Source organism: Stigmatopora nigra, chromosome 15 (assembly GCF_051989575.1).
Source record: "Stigmatopora nigra isolate UIUO_SnigA chromosome 15, RoL_Snig_1.1, whole genome shotgun sequence".
In the NCBI taxonomy this organism is placed as follows: Eukaryota; Metazoa; Chordata; class Actinopteri; order Syngnathiformes; family Syngnathidae; genus Stigmatopora; species Stigmatopora nigra.
This window is the reverse complement of record NC_135522.1, coordinates 6,178,002-6,201,785: the sequence shown is the minus strand read 5'-3', so window position 1 is coordinate 6,201,785 and position 23,784 is coordinate 6,178,002. Positions and strand designations below refer to the sequence as shown.

General features: G+C 41.6%; 1 protein-coding gene across 1 annotated transcript; it reads right to left on the bottom strand.

Moving 5' to 3' along the window:
• Positions 1–243: 243 nt before the first annotated feature.
• On the bottom strand, positions 244–21,919 carry lrrc4ba (leucine rich repeat containing 4Ba). The gene is made up of 3 exons (XM_077734092.1): positions 21,730–21,919; positions 10,363–10,845; positions 244–3,379 (listed from the first exon to the last, which is right to left on the bottom strand). The coding sequence occupies exons 2-3, from the start codon at positions 10,603–10,605 to the stop codon at positions 1,442–1,444; spliced, it is 2,181 nt and encodes a 726-aa protein (XP_077590218.1). The 5' UTR covers positions 10,606–10,845; positions 21,730–21,919; the 3' UTR covers positions 244–1,441.
• Positions 21,920–23,784: the final 1,865 nt, after the last annotated feature.

Sequence of the window (23,784 nt, the reverse complement as noted above, 5' to 3'; positions counted from 1 at the left end):
ATGGCGACAGGATGCTGACATTTAGGCCTTTGCTACTGCACCGTATAGAAGAGGAGAAAAAAAACTTGGAAAATCAAACAAAGAGGAAAGAAAACCTATGTTACAAATTTGGGGAAAATGCATTTTAAAAAGGGAAATATATCATTATAAAAATCTAATGATTTTCTGATGCCTGATAATTAACAAATACTGCAGAGGAAACAAACAAATGACCAATAATGAAGAAGAAAACAGCCACTAGAATTCCGTTGTCGCCATTTTGTGCGCCATTTTTTTAATTTCCAAAGTGACCTGGGCTATAACAGAACATTGTCGGCATAATTAGAACCAGTGGAATTATCTAATTAGAAGAACAAGAACAAGAAGAGTACAAGAAGAAAGAGAACACATTGAAAAAAAAAATAGGAAAAGAAAAATCCAAGAAAATCCAAATGAAAAAAAACACTCATCATCAAACCAGTCATCATCTTGGTAATATTTTTTTTTTCGTTTAAAAGAGATCTAGAAGTTTCTATATATTTTTTTTATTGATTTGTCCTTTTCTTTTTTGTTTAAATAAAAAAAGTCTCTTTTTTTCCAGGTGTCCCACTGAAGAACGCTGCTTACCTTCAGGAAAAAATGCCTTCTGTGAGTCAAATAATCCTTTCAAAATCTTCCGATTCTGAAGTCACAACCCAGCCGTCATTTTGTGTCCGACTAAAAAAAAAAAAAAAAAACAACTTCAAATCTACAAATAAACCAAAAAAAAGTAGCCATCGCAGTGATAATAACAATGCTAATTCTAACGATAACATGTAAATCCAAATATGGTGATTAGCGAGCAGCTTTTTGGGAATATGTACACTGTGAGCTTACGTTGCTTTATTATTGGTATTATTGATGCTACACAGCACGTCGCTGCTGACACTGTTAGTGTAAGCCCCGCCTCCCTAAAAAATAGGGCGTGGCTAGAAAAAAATACATTTGTCCATCTGCCAAGAGGACAAAGATTAATTTTTTTTTAATTCTTTAAATATATTCTTCACACGTTCTACGTCATCGACTCCGCAAAGATTCTTTATAATTTATTTCTTCCAGTGAAAATATATTTACCGTTTATATATAATAATATCAAGTATTTTAATGTTCTCTTTTTCTTGTCTTTTCATTTTTTTTTAATATTTTTATTTTCATAGCTCTGGTTTGTCCTTGAAGCCACGTGACGACGTCTCCATTGGTAATTCCCACTGGTCCGTAGAAATAATCCACAAAAGATGCGACGTCCAATCAGTTGGCTTGACTTGGGACTTTGGCAAAAACTAGAGCTGCTTGTCACCTGATTTTGGGTGGGACCATGTGCTGGATGAGGCAGGGTGGGAAGGTGTTCACCCCCCTGGCGGCTGGCCCGATCCTCCATAACGCAACGAATTGGGGCTACAAGGGGTGTTGCAGGTTCCTTTTTTTAGATCTGAGTCTCTTGTACATTCTCCTTGGAGCCACTCTTAAAAAGCAGAGGCTCATTCTGGCCCTTGGTCATGAGACCCTTAAGGGAGCTGTGCAGGCTTAGCTGAGGCAGCGGGACTGGGGTGGGCAAGGTGCCGCAGGTCCCGTGGCCACCACCCATGGAGCTGGCCCCCTGGGAGCAGGACATGGTCATGTTCTGGGAGCAGGGCAATGGATTGTTGTTGTTGTTGCCGCCCATTCCCAAGCCCGCCACGTTGTTGCCGAAGTGGTGTGTCTTGTAGTAGTTGAGATGCTCCGAGCGTGTCAGGTGTGGTAGCGTTAGCGCATCCGAGTGATGCCGCCTCAGGCTTTGGCCGCCCCCGATTCCGCTGCTTTGCGTCAAGGCGCAGCCCCCCGAGAGGCCGCCTCCGCCCCGGCCGCCGGCCCCGCCGCCTAACTCGTCTTCGACGTTGATGATCTCAATAGCCCTGGCGGGGCCGTGGTGCTTGTGGAGTTGATGCTGCTTCCTCAGCTTGTAAAAGACCACCAACATCACCGCCGCCATGAAAGTGATGGCCACAAAGCAGCCGATGATGATTTTGGTGGTCTTCATGACGTCGTCCAGACCCGAGAAGCCTGGCTCGGTGATGGGTACTGTGAAGGTGGGCCGGGTGGCGCGGGGAGAAGAGGGCGAGGACCAGTCGATAGACAAGGAGGAGGCCGTCGTAGGGACGCCATCTGGCCACAGGTGCCCCGAGGGGGTCGGACCCGGGAGGACTCGGATGTAGGTTTGATTGATGGCCCTCAGAGCTGAATCTTTATCTGCTGGAGTCTCCACCGTTTCCACGGTGACCGTAGTGAAATAGGTATAGTTGACACTGACGTCGGCGGCCGTCACATTGAGGACGGCGGTGGCCGTGGTGTTACCAGCCGCGTTGGTCACCATGCATGTGTACTGGCCTGTATCTCGTAGGGTGACGTTAGTAAAGTTGAGTGTGCCGTCGTGTAGAACCGAGATCCGTACTTTGTAGGAGCCGTGGGTCATCAGGGTGCCGTTGGGCGTAATCCAGTTGACGGAGGTGGTGGAGGTGCTGGTACGGCATTTGAGTTCGGCCGCCATGCCCTCGGTGACGTTGAGGTCAGTGGGAGGCTCCACGATGACCGGAGCATAGCAGGTGAAGTGGCTTTGGTCCAGCTCGCCAATGTATTTGCCTTTAAGGAAAGGTGGCGCGTGGCATCGTGCACAGCAGGTGGTGTTGTTGGGCACCGTCTCCTTTAGCCACCAACTGAGCCAAAGCACATCGCAGTTGCACACCCAAGGGTTGTGGTTTAGGTGTACCCGCTCAAGCTGGTGCAGTGGCGTAAAAAGATCATGTGGTAGCGAGTGTAAAGAATTGTGGGACAGGTTGAGCTCCTCCAGATTCTTCAAATCATCAAAGGCATTGCGTTCAATGACCGAAACTTGCGAGTGCATGAGCCACAGTTTCCGGAGTGAAACCAAACCCTGGAAAGATCCAGGCCGGATGATCTCCAGCCGGTTCCCCGACAGCTCTAGCTCCTCCAGCCGCACCAGGGCTGTCAACTTGGGTATGTCCTTGAGTCCACACATTCCAAGGTTTAGGTAACGCAGGTTGACCAGGCCCACAAAGGCGGCGTCCGAGATAAAGTCCAACTTCTTGAGCTCGCCCAAGTCCAGCCTGCGTAGCGAGGGCACCCGATGGAAGGCGTAACCCGGCAGTGTCTCGATGGGGTTGTTGCGCAGCCACAGCTCGCGAAGCTTGCTGAGATACTCGAAGGCGTGTGATGGCACCAGAGTGAGGCGGTTGTCAAACAGTTCCAGCGTGTTGAGGTTGGGGAGGCCATTGAATGCACCAACTTCAATCTGTCGGATCTGATTTTTGGAGAGTTGAAGGATCTCCAAGTGTCGAAGATGCTTGAAGGTGTCTGACTTGATGACCTGCAGGGTGACAACAAAAGTCAAGAGCGTAAAAACCAACTCTGGGTCGCTAATGGGTATTCAAAGTGTCCATTTTCGGTCAATTCTGTTTTGGTGGCTCTAAATAGGCAATGATATTTTGGCATTACAGTAAAAATAGTGTTCCACTTTGGGTATTTCAATGTGTGTTTGTGTTTGTTGCCCAATCTTGGTGTAACATAGACACACACAGACTCCTGGAATTGAGCCACCGACGCCTCCAAATGTAGAGCAGGAAGTGGGAGGGAGGTGTTGGGGGCTTGTTGGAGGATGCTGAAATATTAGGAAGCAGGTCGGTTAAAGCTTCTGTGCAAGGGTCCTCAGCCAACGAAAGAAAAAAAATAAGACAGATAATTTAGGATGCCTTTGGGTGTTAAAACATTTTTAGATTGTATAATCATTTCAAAATGATCTCCAGGATACGAAAGAGTGAATCAGAATTTATCTGCTGCAAAGCAAATTTATGCAGGGTTGGGCCTGGTTAGTACTTGGATGAGTGACTGCTGGGAATACCAGATGTTGTAAGTAAGTTGTGATGTTACCAAGGGAAATTAGCTCAGAAGTTAGAGTGTCACCCTTGCATCTCTGGAATCCTGGGTTCGTATCCCAACCTGGCAGTATACTCTTATATTATGAAGGACAATTATCCCAAGTACTAGAGTGTTCACTTAACCTGTGAGAAGTATTGGGATTGACAATATTCACTACTTCTGTTGTGTGCCCATGGCCTGGTGGTTAGTGCATTGCATAAACATGACAGAGCCTTGTAGTGCTGGTGTGTCTGGGTTCAAGTCCCAGCCACTGCTTTGTGAAGTTTGCCCTGTGATCAGGTGGCCACCAAACTCTTGGTGTTAAGACTTATATTGTTGTCAAGACATAGACTGTAGTCAAGACCTTCTAATAATGAGGGACTTAAGTGTGTTCACTATGTGGTGTAGAGGTTTGTTCACCTGACTGCAGTGTGGGCAGGTCGGGGTTCGAATCCCGCTGTCGTTTGACTGATCACTACAATATGTAGTTCAGTATATGGAATAACATTTTTTCATTAAAATAAACACTTAGTCATTTTTTTTCAGCAAAACACTTAATACCGGTCAGCCTTCGGCTGACCGGAAGACAGTTGAAGGGAGGGGTTCCTGGTGGTGTTCGTCAGTCAGCCTTCGGCTGACTGACGACACCACTTAGTCGTCGATTGCTGGTCAACCTTCGACACCATGTACGCCACCGGGACGTGAACCCTCACCTCCTACATGGCAAGCAGGTGACTTAACCACTACACCACGAGGCGGCCCGCCTATACAGGGTTATAAGATGCTTTTATTGAAGGTAAGACTTAGTCTTTTTTAATGGCAAAATGGTTCATCCACAAGTCAACGGCCACCGGGTTGCGAACCCAGCCTGCCCGCACGGCAGTCAGTCGAGCGAACCACTACACCAAACAGGCGCCACACTTCACATTGTCATTAATGTAAAGTCTTGATTACACCGAAGGGAATAGAAATAACTTAGAGAAAATGAGTCCAGCCCGGGAATCGAACCAAACCAGCCCGCATCGCAGTCACATGAGTGAACCACTACACCACACAGTCAATACACTTAAAGTTGTCATTATGGGAAAGTCTTGACTACACATTTATAGAAATAACTTAGAGAAAATGAGTCCCGCCCGGGAATCGAACCACACCTGCCCGCATCGCAGTCACATGAGCAAACCACTACACCACACAATCGATATACTTAAAGTTGTCGTTATTGGTAAGTCTTGACTACACATGTCTGTTTCTCTTTTAGGGAAAAATGATTCCCAACTGGGATTTGAACCACACCTGCCCGCATCACAGTCAGGTGAGCAAACCACTACACCAAACAGGCGCCACACTTCACATTGTCATTAATGTAAAGTCTTGACTACACCGAAGGGAATAGAAATAACTTAGAGAAAATGAGTCCTAACCAGGAATCGAACCATACTTGCCCACATGACAGTCAGGTGAGCGAACCACTACACCACACAGTCAACACACTTAAAGTTGTCATTATGGGAAAGTCTTGACTACAGATTTATAGAAATAACTTAGGGAAAATGATTGCCAACAGGGAATCGAACCACACTTGGGCGCATCGCAGTCAGGTGAGCAAACCACTACACCACACTGTTGACACACTTAAACTTGTCATTATTGGATAGTCTTGACTAAACATATATAGAAATAACTTAGGGAAAATGAGTCCTAACCGGGAATCGATCCACACCTGTCTGCAGTGCAGTCAGGTGAGCAAACCTCTGCACCATGCAGTCACCACACCTATTATTGTCATTATTGGATAGTCTTGACTACGCATATATAGAAATAACTGAAAGAAAATGATTCCCAACCGGGAATCGAACCACACTTGCCCGCACCGCAGTAAGGTGAGTGAACCACTACACCACACAGGTGCCACACTTTATGTTGTCATTATTGGAAAGTCTTGACTACACAATGCTGTTTCTATTTTAGGGAAAAATGATTCCCAACTGGGATTTGAACAACAATTGCCCACGTCAAAGGCAGGTGAGCAAACCTCTACACCACACAGTCACCACACATTATATTGTCATTATATTGTCATTATTGGAAAGTCTTGACTACACATATATAGAAATAACTTAGAGAAAATGAGTCCCAACCGGAGATCGAACCACACCTGCCCACACCAAAGGCAGGTGAGCAAACCTCTACACCACACAATCACCACACATTATGTTGTCATTATTGGAAAGTCTTGACTACACATTTATAGAAATAACTTAGAGAAAAATAGTCCCAATCGGGCATCGAACCACACCTACCCGCATCGCAGTCAGGAGAGCAAACCACTACACTAAACAGTCACCCACACCTTACATTGTCATTATTGGAAAGTCTTGACTACACATGGTTGTTTCTATTTAAGAGAAAAAATGATTCTCAACTGGGACTCGAACTAAAACTGTCTGCATGGAAGGCAGGTGAGCAAACCTCTACACCACGAAGCCACCACACTTCGCTTGGTGATCATTGGAAAGTCTTGAGTAGAAATGGCTGTTTCTATTTAAGGCAAAAGTGATTCTCAACTGGGATTTGAACCAGAACTGTCTGCATGGAAGGCAGGTGAGCAAACAACTACAGCATGAAGTCACCACACTTTACTTGGTGATTATTGGAAAGTCTGTAATACAAATTCTATTTAAGGGAAAAAAATGATTCCTAACTAGGGTTTGAACTAGAAGTGCCTGCATGGGAGGCAGGTGAGCAAACCTATGCACCATGAAGTCTCTCACTTTGCTTGGTGATTATTGGAAAGTCTTGACTACACATGGCTGTTTCTCTTTAAGGGAAAAATGATTCCCAACTAGGGTTTGAACCAAAACTGCCTACATGTAAAGCAGGTGAGCAAACCTCAACACCATGGAGTCACCACACTTTACTTGGTGATTGTTGAAGAGTCTTGACTACAAATAGCTGTTTCTATTAAGGGAAAAATGATTCCCAAATTCGATTTGAACCAGAACTGCCTGCATGGAAGCCAGGTGAGCAAACAACTACACCACACAGGCACCACACTTAACAGTGTCTTTATTGGAAAGTCTTGACTACACATATAGAAATAACTTAGGGGAAAATGATAAATAAAAAAATAAAAATAAAAAAATTATATATATATATATATATATATATATATATATATATATATATATATATATATATATATATATATATATATATATATATATATATATATATATATATATATATATATATATATATATATATATATATATATATATATATATATATATATATATATATATATATATATATATATATATATATATATATATATATATATATATATATATATATATATATATATATATATATATATATATATATATATATATATATATATATATATATATATATATATATATATATATATATATATATATATATATATATATATATATATATATATATATATATAAAATACAATCATTTTTCCCTTAAATAGAAACAGCTATTTGTAGTTAAGACTTTTCAACAATCACCAGGTCAAGTGTGGTGAATTCATGGTTTGCTTAACTTCTTCCATATAGGTGTTTCTTGTTCAAACCCCATGTGTGAATCATTTGTCCTTTAAAAAGAAACAGCTATTTGTAATCAAGACTTTCCAATAATCACCAAGTAAAGTGTGGTGACTTTGTGGTGCAGAGGTTTGCTCACCTCCTTTACATGTAGGCAGTTCTGGTTCAAACCCCAGTTGAGAATCACTTTTGCCTTAAATAGAAACAGCCATGTGTCGTCAAGACTTTGCAATAATCACTCAGTAAAGTGTAGTGGATTCATGGTGAAGAGGTTTGTTCATTTGCCTTACATGTAGGCAGCTCTGGTTCAAAACCCCAGAAGGGAATAAATTTTCCTTTAAAAAGAAACAGCCATTTGTAATCAAGACTTTCCAATAATCACCAGTTAAAGTGTGGTGACTTCATGGTGCAGAGGTTTGCTCACCTGCCTTCCATGCAGACAGTTCTGGTTCAAATACCAGTTGAGAATCACTTTTGCCTGAAATTGAAACAGCCATTTGTACTCAAGACTTTCCAATAATGACAATGCAATGTGTGGTGACTGTGTGGTGTAGAGGTTTGCTCACCTGCCTTTGGTGTGGGCAGTTGTGATTCAAATCCCATTTGGAAATCCTTTTTCCCTAAAATAGAAACAGCCATGTATAGTCAAGACTTTCCAATAATGACAACATGAAGTGTGGCACCTGTGTGGTGTAGTGGTTCGCTCACCTGACTGTGATGTGGGCAGGTGTGGTTCGATTCCCAGTTGGGACTCATTTTCTTTAAGTCATTTCTATATATGTGTAGTCAAGACTATCCAATAATGACAATAATAGTTGTGGTGACTGCATGGTGCAGAGGTTTGCTCACCTGACTGTGCTGCAGACAGGTGTAGTTCGATTCCCGGTTAGAACTCATTCTTCTCTAAGTTATTTCTATATATGTGTAGTCAAGACTTCTCAATAATGACAACTTTAAGTGTGTTGACTGTGTGGTGTAGTGGTTGGCTCACCTGACTGCAATGTGGGCAAGTGTGGTTCAATTCCCTGGTTGGGAATACTTTTCGCTAAGTTATTTCTATATATGTGTAGTCAAGATTTACCAATAATAACAGCTTTAAGTGTGTCGGCTGTGTGGTGTAGTGGTTCGCTCACCTGACTGCAATGCGGGCAAGTATGGTTCGATTCCCAGTTAGAACTCATTTTCCCTAAGTTATTTCTATATATATTCTATATAGGACATGAGCTCTAGTATTTGGAATAGCCCCTATAATTTTAGAAAAGTAAAGGAAGAAGTAGATACTATTGTAAATTTCCATTTTTTCCTCCTGTTTGTAATTACTTCACTCATAAACCCCAAGTTGGGTTTTAATCGAAATCATCTGCGAGTTTTGCAATCAAGCCAGCCAGCGAAATTGAACCGCCTGCGAGTCGATATGTAATATATAAACTCTTAATTGGAACAAGTCAGATGTTGTTGTTTATCACCGCCAGTCAATAAGTGAAACATATATTTCTCCCTAGGGAGCATTTTTATGCATGCTGTCGTAAACAAACACACATTATATGCAACAATAAAATATGTCATTTAAACGTCATTGGGCCAGTTTAGGATTTCAGGATTAACTTGTCAGTGTTGACTTTTTCACAAAGCGCCTCGAATGCAAAAGTAGGCAAGTGAGGCAAGCTGGAATAATGGATAAAAGATATTTCAACTCCAGGTGAACTTGCAGACTTTCATTCTTTCCATCATCATTCATACCACCCATCCTCAAAAGGGTTGCTGGAGCCTAACCCACAACTAACTACACCATAGACTAGTCGCCAGTCAGTCGTAGGGCACACAGAGAGAGAAACGACCATCTTGCCTGCACCAAAGTCAGGCGAGTGAACCTCTACACCACAAGGTAACTGAATTGAAACCGAAATGATTGGGAACAAAGCCCGCCACATTCACTAAGTAAATCATATGCAACTCTAAGTCATGGTATTTATGCTAAAATAAAACTAACATTAACATTTTTGTGTTTTTTTTATGAAAGATGGACGATGGAGCAGTGGTTATACCAACCGACTTTGCTGCAGGCAGTCTGGGATTGATTCCCAGTTGTATCTTTCTCCCTATGTGCCCTAAGACTGAATGGAGACCAGTCTAGGGAGTGGTCTGCCTTTTGCCCGAAGACAGTTGGGTTAGGCGACTCTTTCAAGGATGGGCAGTATGGAAGAGGAATTGTCTTGAAAGAATACTTACAGATGTTTCTTTTGTTGTTTTATAATAAAAAATGCTGGAAGAAAGGAAAATAAATTTGTTCATTCATTTTCTGAAATGTTTATCCTCAGTAGGGTCACAGGGGGTGCTGGAGCCTATCCCAGTTGACTTAGGGCCAGAGGCAGGAGACACCCAGAACCACTCACACTCATACTTAGGGGCAATTTACTATTTTCAATCAGCCTACCATGCATGTTTTTTGGAATGTGGGAGGAAACCCGGAGAAAACTCACATAGGAGAACATGCAAACTTCACAAAGGCAGACCGACCTGGATATGAACCTAGGGACCCTGGGGCCGAGCCGCCGGAAAATAAATTCCTAATTAAAAAAAAAATAATAATAATAATAATCCTTTTTTTCTTTTGAATTAAAAATGTTATTAATGAGCTCTAAGGAATTGGGGCAACTTTCACGTGAGAAATGTCTTCAAACTATTAATGGAAGCAAAATATTCCCCACCTTTCTAATCCCAGATTAGTTATTTACTATGAATGGACTACAACCCTAATTACCAAAAATGTCAATAAGAGATTGAACCCATTTGGAGTAGGACCCTGTCTCTAAAATGGCCGTTTCTAAACAGCCTAGCCAAGTAATAATCAGCTCACCTGTATGGCGTTCTCCTGCAGGTTGAGGTATCTGGTGTTGACGGAGATGCTGTCGGGCACGTCGTCCAGGCTCTGACGGGTACAGATGACGCGGCTGGCCTGGTTGGAGCAGCTGCAGCGGTCCGGACACGAGGACGACGAGGCGGAGGACGAGGCGCCTCCCGCCGTCGACAGCAAGTACAGCAGCGCAAAGAGGAAGGGGGAAGAAGGGCCGGGAAGGCAGGTCAGCGTGGCGATGCGCATGGCCACTGGGTCATGACCCGGCGCTGCGATGCGAAGGTGTGGCCCCCGTGTCCGGAAAAGCCTGGAGGGATCCCAAAGCTGCTCCTTAATCCCGCATGGCGCCTCTGCTGCCTTGGCGCCGCTGCCGAACCTTGCACTTCTTCCCTCCTTTGCCGCCGGAACATAGAGCGATGCAGCGATGCAGATGTTATTCCCTTTCTGCCTGACACTCGTTTGGGGAGGACTCAAAGCTGGGAATCACTGAGGAAGAGGGAAAGACAAGAAAAAGACATTTTATTCGGGCGGTTCTCATTTCCAATCATAGAAAAAGGACCTGTCGTCTACTAAACAGGAAGACAGCCATTTTAGGAGAATGAATTCGGATCTAAGGAAGAACTAGACCCAATCACACCAATGGGCAAACGGTTCAATGCGCGGAAATGGATGGCAAATAACCTTTTTTTTAAAGGCTAAACCTTTTACACACGGTCACCCATACTGTAATGTTGGAAATATTTGACGCAGATAAGCAGATGTTATTCCCATTGTTCCTGATGCTTGTTTTGGGAACAAAAAGCCCGGGAGTCACTAAGGAGGAACAACAAAGATGAAAAGACGAATGAGAATACTAAGAGAGTCTATCAAAGCTTTCTCCTTCAACACAATACACAATGCAGACGTTTACAGCTTATCATAGACAAAGATCTTTGGGAAGGAAGGATTGTATCAAAGAGTCTTAATTGTTGATGGCATCATCTCCACCGAGATTCAACGAGCAGGAAGTCGGATGGGTTTGACTGAAAGGAGGAGGCTGGATGGACTCCAAGTCCCTCTGCCATGGAAATTGGAAATAATGGAACCAAACTGAAAAGAATTGGAGATCTGAATTAAACTGCAGCACAATGTAAACCCTGTTGAATGGAATTAAACTGCACCAGACCAAACAGAACTGAAGAGGACTACATTTGTTTAAATTGAACTGAACTGAATGGAAATAGCCTGAACCACTTAAGTAGAGACATTAGTAAACAGCATAGCTGTCAATTTATAGGGCATTTGCATGGTTTAATATCACTTAATAAGGGGAATTGCAATCATTAATAAGGGAGCAATTGGTAGAGGTTGACAGGTATGAAACAGGGGTGTACAAAAGCAGGTTGAACTGGAGCTCAAACTAACTTAAAATGGAATTGAATACAACTCTATCCAATGAATGACAACCAAAATTGACTTGAGATAAAACTGACACTCCATTAAACTTAAAAGAATTGAGCTGAATTGATAAAATGTACTCAGGAACTGAATTGAATCTAAATACAGCATTCAGTCATTGCCACTTTCCCATTCCAAATGGATTGGACATCTAGAGCCGTCAACAACACTAAAACAAGAGCATTCACTGTGGATTTAAATGAAGTGGAGGGCTAACCATGCCACTTCGAAACTATCAGGTAAAGAAGAAGTGAGGGATTATCAATCTGATGGATGGAGAAAAAGAGGAATTATCAAGAGAGAGTAATGGATGAACACTGAGCAGCTGCAGAGGAGGAAGACCAAGCGGGACTGGAAGGATGATGAGGGATAATAAAGAGATGGTAAAAATAGAGAGAGATTAAAAAGAGAAAGAGACCAAGAATTATGAATATTAATAGAAAGGGGGCAAGGAGAAATCTAGAGATGCTTGACAAGCAAAGACACGTCTAAAGGAGCGTTTTTTTTCATTTTTGCCAAACGTTAAAATCATTAGTCCATTTTCTTTAATGCTAAATTTTTTTAACTGCCATAAACCCATGCAATACCATCTTATTCTATCAGCGATAATTAAAAAATATTCCCACGCAAACACTGAGATGTCAAGGAAAAGACCACCAAAAAATAATTTAGGATGTCATAATCTATCAAAACCTGGTATTCAAACTCAAATTTAAACCCCAAATCAGGTGGGATACGGTCCGACACCCCGAATTAAGCGGTATTGAAAATTAACCAATGAAATTCAACAAAATTGCAAAGCAGATTTTTCCATATCAAGCTCTAAACAACTCTTCAAATTAAAACTTAAAACCAACATATCAGGGATTCTATTCCTACTACCATCAGCTGCCATTGACGGCAAAAGACAACCATTCACATTGAAACAACGCCAACCATCCAAGCTTAACTAGATCTAATGCGTATACTTGTCAATGTCAGTAAATAAATGAATAATCCCAGTGTCCTGTTTCGTCACGTATCGATGCTGTTGCTGCGCTGTGTGTTTAAGCATTTGTCGATTTGTTGTTCCTGACAGCTTTTTTTTCCCAGTGGTAGACTTGTTAAAATCAACTGGCTGCTTTTCTTCCCATTAAGCATCAACAACGACAACAACCAAGAATATAGTATACACATATATTTTCAAGACCGGGATTAACCAAAGCCCCTGTGGGGTCCAATTTCTTCTGCATAGAACGGCGAAGTGACCTGGCACTTTGATGAGACATTAACCCTCTTCCATGTCACACATTAACCCATTGACACACACATATACACACACACACATATATATATATATATACACACACACACACACACATGCACAGATCGGCGGCTTCCTCTCCCGACTTTGCTCAGTCTCGCTCTGCATTCAAATGTTCGGTAACAGTTACCATGGTAACCCTATTCAGCCTCCATCCAGCTGTATCCCACTGCCACCCCACCGCCAGCCCCCGCTCATTAGCAGCCCAAATACAGGCTTGTAAAAACCACACGGCTCGACGCCGCCACAAACGACGACGGCGCCGGACGATCGCGTAGCAAGTTAAGTGGACGTGAACAAGACCACATTGGGGGTCCGATATGGGAAGGTTGGGATTCATATAATTTGAGTACCTGTATTCCTCTCATGTTGTTGTGGTTTCAAAAATAAAGGGTTAAAAGAGTCAAAATGAAAGATAAGAAAAGCAAGTCTGAAATAAGACAGGTAAAAAATGTGCTATTTGAGCAATTTGCACATGTAGAAATTTGAGATAATAATATACATGAAAATGGACAGAAAAGCCGTAGAACAAGTTTTTTTCTTGTATAATGTCTTAATGAAATTCTGTATATTTAGCAGCTGATCTCTATACAGCCTAAAAATCCTCCATTGCTTCCAGAGGGCATCATATTTCATTTTGAGACTGCCTATGGTCCCATTGGGTCATTTCAGATGTATTATTACTTTTGTAAATTTCCAGGGATGAAAATAATAATAATTTTTAGCTTTTTCTTGATGTTAAAGTGCCTAAGGTTTGTGTACATTTGATAACAGATAAGACAAATTAGCTCAAATTCACAAACTATGTAAAATAGTGAGAAAATTAAAGGTCAAAGGTCCCTTGACAAGGTTAAAATTTGCTTTAATTTACTTTCTCAGTCTCTACTTCAGCACTTATTTAGAAAACATTTTTTTAGAATGTAATTTTAATACCCACACTGTAAGGCAGCATATCCCACCCAAAGACACCCACTCCAAACATAGCAGCCAAAAAGTTAGACATGCAGTAGCATCCAGAAAATGCATGAATCAGTCAATTTGATGTTTGTCTGTTGTGAGCCAGAAAATGTCGGCACTTCACTTTCCGTTATTCCCAACACGCCCCACTGGCCTAAAGACATTTTGCTCAGTAGCATTTTTTTATTTATTTTTCCTCCTCGGTGAAATATTCCAGACGTGGCGCACATGTTTTAGTGCGTTTTGCGTGCGGGCCATAATGCATGCTGACATATTTCACATCTTTGGATGCATGACAGGCATTTCTAATCGCTCACCAGTTAAATGTTTCATGTGCGACGTAGCGGCCGGAGAAGGTTAAACGCTGTCGGCACGTGTTTGATCTCAGCCAGGAATTTGTCCCGGCCTGAGGATTTGACTTTGTAAATAGTCAAAAATGCTTGCATCACAAATACAGTTCATTATATTCTACTTTTAGACAATAGTACGGCCTAAAAAAAATGAGTTGATTGGAAAAAACTTTGAAGAATCGAATCGAAAAATACAAAAATCAATCCTAAAATTATCATAATTTTAAACACAATTTCCCCATTTTTTCGGGCAACCAGAGCTGTAATGTTTCAAATAAATGTTCCTTTTCCTTAACAAAACTGTGCACGGTTACTACTTTGTCGGCGTGTCCAGTCGACTGTGAACGAAGACCCAAATCCGTCATCCGCGCTCGGATAAAGCGGGAATACCTGGATGATCCCCCCCGGGAGCCGACACGAGGCGAGGCGCTTCGCCCTGGCGGAGCTGATCGAAAAGATTAGACAGAAATGACTTCCCGGCAACCCATTGGACGCACGTGGGCCTGAACAAGTAAGCACGGCGGAAAAGGTGAACGCATTTGGAAACGACACATCAGCGGTCGTAATCTGCCACGTATTAAAAGTCTCCATTAGGGACCAGTTGAGAGCTACTTCTAGCGTGTGCATGTGCGCTGGATCAATAGCGCTATTGATTAAAGCGGCGTGATGGAATCCATCATGTCAGAGCCAGTACGCTGCTAAACACATTTTAATAAAAGCTTAAATGGATAGAGCGGATGAATTCAATCGGCGACCGGCGGCCGGGTAACAATGCGCCACCTGGGATGACATCACGCGGTATATCGCGGTGCTCGGACGGTTGGTCGCCGGTCTTTTGGTCCCTTTTGGTCGTCGGTCAAATGGCGACAGAGTTTACCGCTGAAACCAGGTCTCAAAATTATATTCATGAAAGAGAGTTTAATATCTAAGAGAGAGAGTTTAATATCTAAGAGAGAGAGTTTAATATCAAAGTAGTGTTTAATATCTAAGTAGTGTTTGATATCTAAGTAGTATTTAATATCTAAGTAGTGTTTAATATCTAAGTAGAGTTTAATATCTAAGTACTGTTTAATATCTAAGTGCTGTTTAATATCCAAGTACTGTTTAATATCCAAGTACTGTTTAATATCCAAGTAGTTTAATATCCAAGTACTGTTTAATATCTAAATGACAGGAAAGTGATGTGAAATTAACTCAATGACATGTCCAATTCACTTAAACTGGCTTTGTATGCTTATTTTTAAGCCATTGACGGCACTAGAAGTCCAATTCATTTTGACTGGGAAGGTCGAATGAATTTATCATAGAATTGCTAAACTACTGGAGTGAATCAAAAAGTATTTTAATTGCAGTCAATGGAGAGAAACACATCCACATGGGAGTGAATCTATTTCCATCATCATTGGAATGAACCGAATCAGACTGGAGTGTTTCCTAATGCAGTTTTAAGCAACTGAAATTTGGCATTTCATTTCAATTGAATCCAGTCACAATGTTTTTATATTAAGTCGTCATTAGAGACAAACATAGGGTAATTCCAGTGAATTAAATCGTCTTCTGAAACACCCCCATAATTGGACTGAATCACATTCACAGTAGAGAGAAAAGCAATGTCATCCAAGTGAATTCAATCTCATTTTCCCTGGAGTTAGAGAAACACACGTAATTTCACATCCAAATCTAAGTCCAATCACCTGATTTTAAAGTTTTTTTTTTGGTCAAATTTGAACAAAATTATCCCAACACGAAGTCCATGTAATAGGCTTAGTGCCAATGTAGGAGTAAAACATTATAAAATATGTTTGACCACATTTGGTTGACCAATAATTTTGACAATTCTTGTTGGAATGACCTCAAATGTTCACAGATTGTGTAGGAAATTCATTTTCTTTTGAAATGAACAGTATTTCTTAACCTGAAAAGATAGAAATGCCAAACAGTACACACAAAAATGTAAAACGTTAATACACAAGCTGCGAAAATTTAAGGTCATTCCAATGAAAATTGTCAAAATGATTGGCCTATGAAATGGGGTCAAACATTTTAGAACACCCTGTACTAGATACAAATGATTTTATTTTTACAATGGTTATGCAGCACAAAAGAAGCAAAATAAAAATCAATGGTACAATTGAATATTCAGTTTTAACACAATGAACATTCAATAAAAGTATATAGTTTGGAAATGATACTAATTATCAGACATTGAACTACCAATAAATCAATTTTAAGTAAAAATAAGGGCTTAACTCCAATTGTAGTAATTTTAAACGGATGAATATATAGTTTAGAAACAGAAACAGTTTCACCCGTTTCCTTTTTGTTTTTATATTATGTATATATGTGATGGGGCCCAATTTTCGATCATGTGATTAAACCACACAAATTTACTTAGTCAGATTGTAGTTTAAATGAACCCAATTGTAATTAACCACACTGTAAAGCACTATACTCAAATTAATCATAGCAGGAATTTAAAATCATAATTCTATCATTTGGTACTTGAAAAAAAAATTGGGTAACAATAAACAAAACGATTTGAGTCATGAATATGACATCCGATTACGTCATCGCAGAACAGGATCAAATCAGATCTTATTTACCCAAACTGGAGCCAACTCGGCCATCAGTCCACATATTGTGACATGTTGTGACATAAAGCCATATATGATGACCGATTGAGCAGAAACACGGTCGCTCATGTCTGGCTGTCGCCCTCGGGGGAGCCAGAAAGCATCCCCCCCCTTGCCTCACTCGACCCCTTTGACCTCACAGTAAATGATCCTTTTTCAGTGCCTTTATAGGCGCTAGAAGTCAAATCTTTTTGGACTAGGAAGCCTGGCAGCGATTAGTGGGTTGTCGTATCGCAGCTCACGACAGTCGGGGGTGCTTATAAACATTTCAAACCTTTGACTATAACCGCTAGGCAGAATTGACTTTGACCGGGGGGGATTTTGAAATATGAAAAAGGGGAAACACAGACGCCCTGATTTAAAGGAGGAAACAAGAACAGCACAAAAAGACATTAAAAAGACATACTGGTATGAGAAGTGTGCAGTAAAAGACAAAAAAAAAATCAATATAATTAACAATATATGGTTTCAGATTTTTCCCATCATATGAAAATGTAAAAAATGTATACTGTGATCCATACTTAATCAGATTTGAGGGTCAAGAAACAGGAATTAGTGTCAAAATATCCATTGGTTATGCAAGTCATTTTAAAATACTAAAAAATAAACTATTAAAATGTTCTTTTGTTGTTAATTGCAGAAAACTACTGTAAAAATTCTCATTTTTAAAAGTCTTACAACCCAGGCTGCCACTATTATGCTACAAATGTTATTTTTTTAAATCAATTTGCTTTTAGTGAATCTAAAAAAAAAAGTCCTAATAGGATAATGTCAAGAAAAACAGGAAGCCCACCCACATCGACTAAATCCGAATGCATTTATTTGGGTGAAATTACAAAGTCTTAAACGTGACGTTAAGGCTCCTTGGCAGTCACGAGGGACCTTATTAACATATTCCGCAACTCCCAACCCCGCTGGGCCAAAACATCAATACCATTTACGCAAAAGCGCACCAAACACACACGTGCTTTGGTATCTTTTTCTAGCGTGTGTGTTTGAAGTACGCGCCGTAAAGATGTGCAGTACTCTTTGTTGTTTTTCACATGAAATATTCAAAAGTTGCTGAAAAGAAGCACATGAGCCTCCGGGTGTTCACGTACCCAAAAAAAAAAAAAAAAAACCTCACGAAAATAAATAAAAATAAAAAATGTAAAAACAGTAACCGCCTCAAAGTCAAAGTCCAACGTCAAGGTCGAACACAAAAGGCGCTTAAATACGACTTCATTACTGTCGGGGCGAGACGGAAATGAGATGGCGAAGAAAGAAGCAGAACGTAGAAAGTGTGTGCCTGATAAAGGGGAAGCGGGACATACACATAACGTAACTGCCTCATAAATATTCAGACAGTGAATAGAAACCATCTCGGGCATTAAAATTAAAGACACACACAGCCGTAGGGTTGTGTGGGGGGGCTTATACAAGTCAAAAGCATTTTTTTTTTAACCCTAAAGTTCCACTTTGGTGGATTTTCACACTCCAATTAAGAGCATTCCAAAAATAAAGAATTAAGATTCATATAGATCAATGATGATGGACATTGGAGAAAAAATATCATGACTAAACAACCCAAAACAGGTCATTTGTGACTTGGTTGAGGAAAATAGTGAGAATCAAATCTAATTTGGAGTGTTCAAGCAGCCTATTATGCATATATTTTCGGAGTACCTGGGGAAAAAAACCCTGCAGGCACGAGGAGAACATGTAAAATTCTGTATGGCAGAACCCCACGCCCATCATGCCGGCCCACTTTTGCACCAAATGCATACCTATCAACATGTGCATTTTCCCAAATTTAATACGTTTTTGGATCATTTAAAATGGCGTACGCTGCATTACAACTTTTCACGGGTCTTATGTGCATTTTTTTGTAAAACCAATCTTGTTTCATCCATTACGGATCTAATCCAGGCTAATATTGTCATGCTTCAAGCATGATATGCCCATACAAATTCCCCTTTTACTATATATTATAGCACGTCAGCAAGCAATGTACCCAGAAAGTCAAGCAAAATCAACGTCATACAGTGACATCTGCAGAATCTTTAATTTAATGCGCCTATGTGAGTAAATATATATATATTTCTAATTGCTTAATAAGGGGAATTGCAATTATTAATAAGGGAAGCAATTGGCTGAGGTTGCCAGATATGCAAATGTTAACACACATGATACAAAACGTGAATGTGTTTACCTATTTCTTTTTAAACACCAAAATTTGTCACTCAAAAAAGTTGCCAAACTGTAAAAATGCGAAAGAACTAATCTATTCAGACAATGGGAAAATATAAGACAAAACAACCACATGACAAAGACTGCTAAAGTTCAGATTCAGCTCCAAATATGAACTGTTGAGAATTTTGACCCGTACCCACTAACGAGTTACCTCTTGAGGCAAACTCAAATTTTATCATTTTAGCAAATGCAAACATGGCACTGGTGTCATCCGGGGAGTTGAGAAACAAAGTGAGAGGAACGCTCCTAAGAGTCTATAAGTACATCACAGCAAACGGCGGCCGTCTTCGCTGTGACAGCATTGCCCAGATTGGCTTTTATCCGGCGACCCGGCTGCCCCACCGAGACACGAGCGCATCCCGCTTTCTCGCTCGCTCGCTCGCCCTGATTTCTGCGCTTTTTCCGTCATCCGTAATCTCGGTTGCTGCCGCCCGTACTGCACACTGGCACAAACACACACAGTTTCACGCGGCAAATTTAGGGCAAGTGTTACTTGACTTGCATCCTAATGCAGCAGCCAGAAGTCTCCCCCAAGTCTTGCACACTCCCGTAAACTACTTGAAAAAGGCAGCTTGGAAGGGGAAATCGAATATAGGACTAACGATCGGAGACATCGACAACTGAATTCGGGCTTTTCGCATTTGCAGAACATAAGAAAATAAAACTTTAAGGGCCAGACAGGCCTTGAGTTGCCTTCAATCAAAAGGAGAGAGAGACCTGAGACAAACTCCTGCTATGGGTAGAGAGGGGCTATTTAAGCAAAGCTCTGACACACAATTGTGAGTCAGTACCTTTCACACAAAACATGACTTTTAAGGGCAGAGAGGAAACGTTTCTTCAGAAGCCATAAAATATTCAAGTTGACTTTCGGCAATTCACACAGTGGAACAACACGGGGAATAAGACAACAATGATTGACAGTGCGAAAGGAGCTGGCTGACGATAGCTGTATCTCACTTCACCATAGGAATACTTTTTTTACAGAATGAAAGGGATGAATGGGAGCTAATGGTCACTGTCAGTTCTCTCAGTCCAAGTGGGTTGGACGTCTAATGCCACCAATGGTGCTCGAAGATAAGCAATAACAGCAAATCCTCAAAGGTTTAAATACATTGAATGGGAATGACAAGGATAAGCAATGTTGAAAATGACTGAACATCTCAATTTCTTTAAATACAAGGGTAGCTCTACTTACAAAATTGTTTCCAGAAGTGGTTTTGTCACTTTTTTACATGTAAAAGCCCTAGTTCATCTCACATTTTTTTATTACTACCCCCTAAATATATATAAAAGTATACCAATATCATATGAAGTAGGTATAAAGTAAACTTAGGAACACTGAAATACAACAAATTAAAATTATGTTTAAAAACTAACTACAATCTAAGGCAGATGATAATAAAAAAAATGGATACAGAAAGTGTATTTACGTTTCAAGGGATGTTTGAGTTTCGTTACTTAAATTATTTTTGTATCTTGGAACAAAAGGTTTCCCATCATGGCTTTTCACAACCTGCATATTTTGTATGTAGAAGTACCACTCACTATACAAAAATGTGCCCTATATATGGTTATAAACCGACCGCACTATGACTTTCGGCCTATAAAGTCCAGTCTGAATGGATGCCAATGCTGACATTTTACTCTGACATTAATCAAAATCACACATATGCAAACAGGTGACTGAGCAAATACCCCCAACCCCCCGAAAGATACCCCATTTGACCCACCACAGCCCTATTACGACAGTATTCCTTCATAAGCCCTCATCTATCTACTCCTTGTTCTTCAACAAGGAGAAGGGAGCTGTCAGGAGAGGTAACGGAAAGGGGGAGGGGGGTGAAGGTGGGGAGAGGGGGTTCTGACTGACTCACACTCTTAACCCGGCGCACATGCGGCAGCAGCCCCGCAAGGTGCCTGCGCAATTTCCTGCTCTCATCACAGCAGAGAGAGGGGCCGGGAAACTGATTATCTGCGCAAACAAGTGCTATTAATGGGGGACGGCGGCAAAAAGAAGCGAGGGAGGGGGCTCAAGGTGAGACCACCATCACCACTACATTCTAAGGGTTGTGAAGGAGGGGGGGGGGTGAAGCTGTTGAATTCAGAGTAGGCAAAACAGGCACAAATACTCGGTAACAAACACACTTTCTCACAAACGTACATTGCCTGCGCCACACACTGTCTCACTCACGCAATCGACTAACACACCATTTTTCCCAGACCCATACACCAACAAGTACACACACACATACAGCCAGGATGCAAAGACCCCCACACACTGGCTCAGTCTCAGGCTCTCACACTCATTCCTCAGAAAACAACACACACACATACACACTCCGAGCAGTACACACACACACACATGGATGCATACACTTTGTTTCCTTGATTTCTAACAGTGTCTGTTTAATGTCATCCTCTGAAAAATGGACCGATGTCAAGAAAATGAGCCACTCACCTTGTCAGGAGATGATGAGGATGAAGATGCGGAGGATGCGAAGGACGCCGGCCAGAAAAGACGCATCCTGCACCGAGCGCTCTCACGGCAACGGCGGCGACGACGTGCTCCTCTGCAGAGTGGTCGCCGAATGGGAGGACGTCTTCCTCTACCTCCCTCCTCCCTGGCTCTCTCTCTCTCCGTCTCTCTCTCTCTCTCTCTTTCCAATCTCTCACTCTCTCTCCACCGATGAGGCGCTGATTCCCGATGGCACGTGAGCTCCCAAAAGCCTGGGTGAAAAGACAGGTAGGTTATTAGGAAGAATGAGGATTCTGGAGTTGGACGGCCGCGTGTGTTAGATTCCCACGCACGCGTTCTGCGGGTTGCGTCACGTCGGCTAGTGAAGCGGTCGCCGTGGCAACGCCCACGCGCAGTGGGTACCACGTAAACATTCAGACACATTTTATACACTTGCATGCAAAATGTTTGGGAAATCTTTGTGCCTCTATTTTTTTTACATTTATGTTGGAGGGAATCCATTTTGTTTGGACTTGGGATCCAACCAACGATTGGGGCACTTTTATCAACAATTATGCTTTGATTTGACAAAAATTGGGAAGAATTGAGAAATTTTTAGACTCCTTGCTTCAATTTCTTTACATCTATGCTAAATGAAGGACATGCAGCAGCTGCTATTCCAAGCCAAAACCATTAACTCAAAAGCCTTAGGAATTGTGAAGAGCCCTTCAAAGAATTTAACACCAAATCAAAGGCAAATTTTAATGCCCAATCTCAAAATAAAAAAAATGCATGCAATTCAATGCTATTTTAACAGTTTTCCACCTGCCAAACATTCCAATACTGTACTGTGCTGCAACAGTGCGAGCCACCTGTTGGAACACGTGAGCACTGCCGCATGCGCCCCGGGCGCACTTAATGAGCTCGACGTAATTGCTGATTATGAGGGACCCTCAGCCCTCCTGCGCTGTCTACAGTGATGGTCCGATACCTCACACACAGCAGCGGCTCATTTAGTGGCTCCATCAGCGTGGCTGCGATTAAATTTCAAGTCACACAACAGTGCAGTGGAGATCCTTCCCTTCCCCTCGCCAACCCTCCCCTCACCGTTTCCCCCACCCAACCCACTGCCTTTCTTTCACACACGCCGTTCCCTCCCTACCTCACTGCCTGTATTATGGTCATTCCGGATGTCACCCTCCTCACTTGTCACTCTACCTACCTCCCACCCTGATCCGAAAGCCCACCCTCCATGCCTCATTATTTAAATAAGCCACCCTCCTTCACCCACATCCCATCCTCTTCCTGTTTGTGCTGCAGAGCCTTTAACGCACAAGGTTTCACATCGCATGAGATGGGATAAAGATGGCCACCGGCGATAGGTCGGAAGCGCTTGGGGTGGCATAACAGAGGGTAGGCACCCTTGGCTCTCACATAGGAGAAAGGGGAGGGGTATTACTGTGATTGGGGGAATCCATTTGTTTCAGTTTGGAATCAGATAAGGACCAGTTTCAAGTATGTCAAGATGCCCTTCCATCTGGCTAGGTTGACTATTTTAAATGCTGTATATCTAAGCTTGAGTTCCATTTATCAGAATTACAAAATACAACAATTAACAGAGGAGTTTGGGGTGTCCACTTTACACCCATGTTCTGACTTTCTACCATCACATTTTCCATAAAGTTTATAAACCTCTTGTATAATGACAATAAAAGCCTCAATTCAATGAAATACATCTGACACTAAAGCAATAGTTAAAAATCACAGTTGCCTTGAATGAACTGAACGTGGTCAGAAATTTAAACCAAAACAAAATCCTCTAACTAGTCGTGTGAAAGGGCCTAACCTGTAGTTTTACACAAAGATCCTAGTCGTGTAGAAAATACATGTTATCCCTATTTGGTGAAATCGGCATAAAGCTGCTGTCAAACCAGAAGGAGGTGAATGGCCCTTTTTCAGTGTCACTGAAAAAACACAAATTGGACAGGTGGTGTGAATGGGGCTACCTATAAGAAAGATACTCAAGTCAGAATCCCAGCAAACAGATTCTTGTCACTT

Coding starts and splice junctions, on each gene's coding strand:
- lrrc4ba (XM_077734092.1), bottom strand. CDS start 10,605: ATGCGCATCGCCACGCTGACCTGCCTTCCCGGCCCTTCTTCCCCCTTC. Junction 3,380..10,362: donor TGCAGGAGAACGCCATACAG/GTGAGCTGATTA, acceptor GTCACCCTGCAG/GTCATCAAGTCAGACACCTT.